We start from the raw sequence: 2,269 nt of genomic DNA on the forward strand, positions 1-2,269 counted from the left end.
ATATTACAGCAATTTTCCCATTTGTTTTTCAAACATGGTTAGAGCATACCAAAGAAAAACTGAAGGAGCCTTAACTCCACGTGATGTGATTCTAAGGGCTGTCAAATGTGTAAAGTTTGAACAATTCAATAAGAGGGGTTGCAAAAGATTTTGGCATTCCATTTCGAACGCTTACACGTTATTGCCATAAAATAACTGATGAACAACTTTTGAGTAAAGGAAGTTCATCTCTTACTGTGGGCTACACTCGACACAGACAGGTATTTTCTAAGGAACGGGAAAATGAACTTTCTACACATCTTAAACGTGCAGCTGATATTCATTATGTCTTATCTGTGAGGGATGTTAGAAAATTGGCATATCAGTATGCTATATATAGCAAAAATTCTATTCCCAATTCATGGACAGAAAATGAGATGACTGGTGCTGACTGGTTTTCTGGTTTTTGAAAAGAAAAAAAGTACCACAAGCAACTAGTCTTTCAAGAGCAACAAGTTTTGACAAGATGAATGTAGACATGTTTTTTCAAAATCTTCAATCTGTCCAAGATCGCTATGAGTTTACTCCAAGGGACATGTGGAACATGGTTGAGACTTGGGTACCAACAGTTCAGAAGCCTGTTAAAGTTGTTGCTCGAAAAGGGTCTAAACAAATTGGAAAAATTACCTCAGCAGAAAGAGGAACTCTTGTAACAGTCGCTATAGCTGTTTCAGCAATTGGTAATGCAGTCCCTCCTTTCTTAGTTTTCCCAAGAGTTCATTTCCACGATCATTTCCTGATTAATAGCCCTCTAGGTAGTTATGGAGCAGCTAATCCATCAGGGTGGATGAAAGAGTCTGACTTTGTTGGGTTTCTTGACCATTTTGTGAAACATACTAAATGTTTAAAAGAGCACCCAGTGCTTTTATTACTAGACAATCATGAGTCTCACCTGTCCATAGATGGCCTGAATTATTGTAAGGCAAATGGAATTATTGCTCTTTCATTCCCCCACACTGCTCTTATAGGATGCAACCGCATGATATAAGTGTTTACGGACCACTGACGAAGTATGTAAATAGATCCTGTGACTCTTGGATGACAAATCCTCCAGGTTCTACAATGACTATATATGAAATTCCAAGAATAATTTTCACGGTATTGCCACTTGCTGTAACTCCTGCCAATATCTTAGCTGGGTTCAAAACTATAGGGATTTCACCCTTTAATAGAGATATATTTCAGGAAGAAGATTTTATGGGTGCTTAAGTAACAGACAGGCCTTTGCCTAATGATTTGTCTGAAATGCAAGCATCCCAAGAAAATGGAAGCTCTGGTATGCTGAATCTATATCCATCAGAGGCTACAGACAAAACTAAAAACCAAGCTGGTTCTCCTTCCACACTCAGGGATGCCCAATCAGAGGGGATGAATGAACTTGTGTCTCCGAATATGGCAATCAGCCACGTAAATGAACCAACACCATCTACTTCAGGAATCTCTACACAGAAAAAATAAACTTAAGCTTAACAACAGAAGCAGTAAGACCACTACCTAGTGCAGGTTCAAGAAAGGGAAACTCATTGAACAAAAGGAAGCAAACCACTGCAATTTTGACAGATACTCCAGTTAAAAGAGCATTAGAGGAGAAAAAGTCAAAAGTAATAGTGAAAACTGGAAGAATTATGTTTTCATGGAAAAAGAAACAAAACAAAGAATCCCAGAAAGCTCAGAACCTTAAGAGGAGGAAACCTACTGTTTGGTATGTGTAGAACCATTTTCCAATAGGAAACCGCGAGAAATCTGGGAGCAATGCCTGGTTTGCAAAAGGTGGGCTCATGAAAATTGCACTGATAAAAATTTGTTTCTTACTTGTAATCACTGTGATTAAAATGATGAATCAGACTAGCTTCCCCTTCTTTGCTTTGAAAGTGTAAAATTTATTTTGTGATTTGAATGTTTTCACAGACTACATTGAAGGTTTAAGGTATTTCATTAGATCTGTTTTTCTTTTAGTTAAAGTGAGAATTGTGATTCAAATGGTAGTGTTTATTTTCTTATTTTCATAACACAAACTGTGATTTACAATAAGTATCCCTTTCGGGCATTCAAATATAGTTTTATGTTCTTGTTTGCCAGAGATAGTTTTCAATGATAAAAAACCATTTGTTTAAACCTTTGTGATATCAAGAATAGGTGCTCTACTAAAAAGTGTTTAAGTAGTCTTTAAACGAGACAAAAAAATCATGAGCCAACTTACCCCTCAGTGTGTGCCAACTTACCCCGCATA

The 2,269-nt window shown here is 37.0% G+C and overlaps 1 protein-coding gene across 1 annotated transcript; it reads left to right on the forward strand.

Moving 5' to 3' along the window:
• Positions 1–505: 505 nt before the first annotated feature.
• LOC137633164 (uncharacterized) lies at positions 506–1,027 on the forward strand. Its single transcript, XM_068365322.1, has one exon. The coding sequence runs from the start codon at positions 506–508 to the stop codon at positions 1,025–1,027; it is 522 nt and encodes a 173-aa protein (XP_068221423.1).
• Positions 1,028–2,269: the final 1,242 nt, after the last annotated feature.

Source organism: Palaemon carinicauda, chromosome 42 (genome assembly GCF_036898095.1).
Source record: "Palaemon carinicauda isolate YSFRI2023 chromosome 42, ASM3689809v2, whole genome shotgun sequence".
Lineage (NCBI taxonomy): Eukaryota > Metazoa > Arthropoda > Malacostraca > Decapoda > Palaemonidae > Palaemon > Palaemon carinicauda.

Coding starts and splice junctions, on each gene's coding strand:
- LOC137633164 (XM_068365322.1), top strand. CDS start 506: ATGAATGTAGACATGTTTTTTCAAAATCTTCAATCTGTCCAAGATCGC.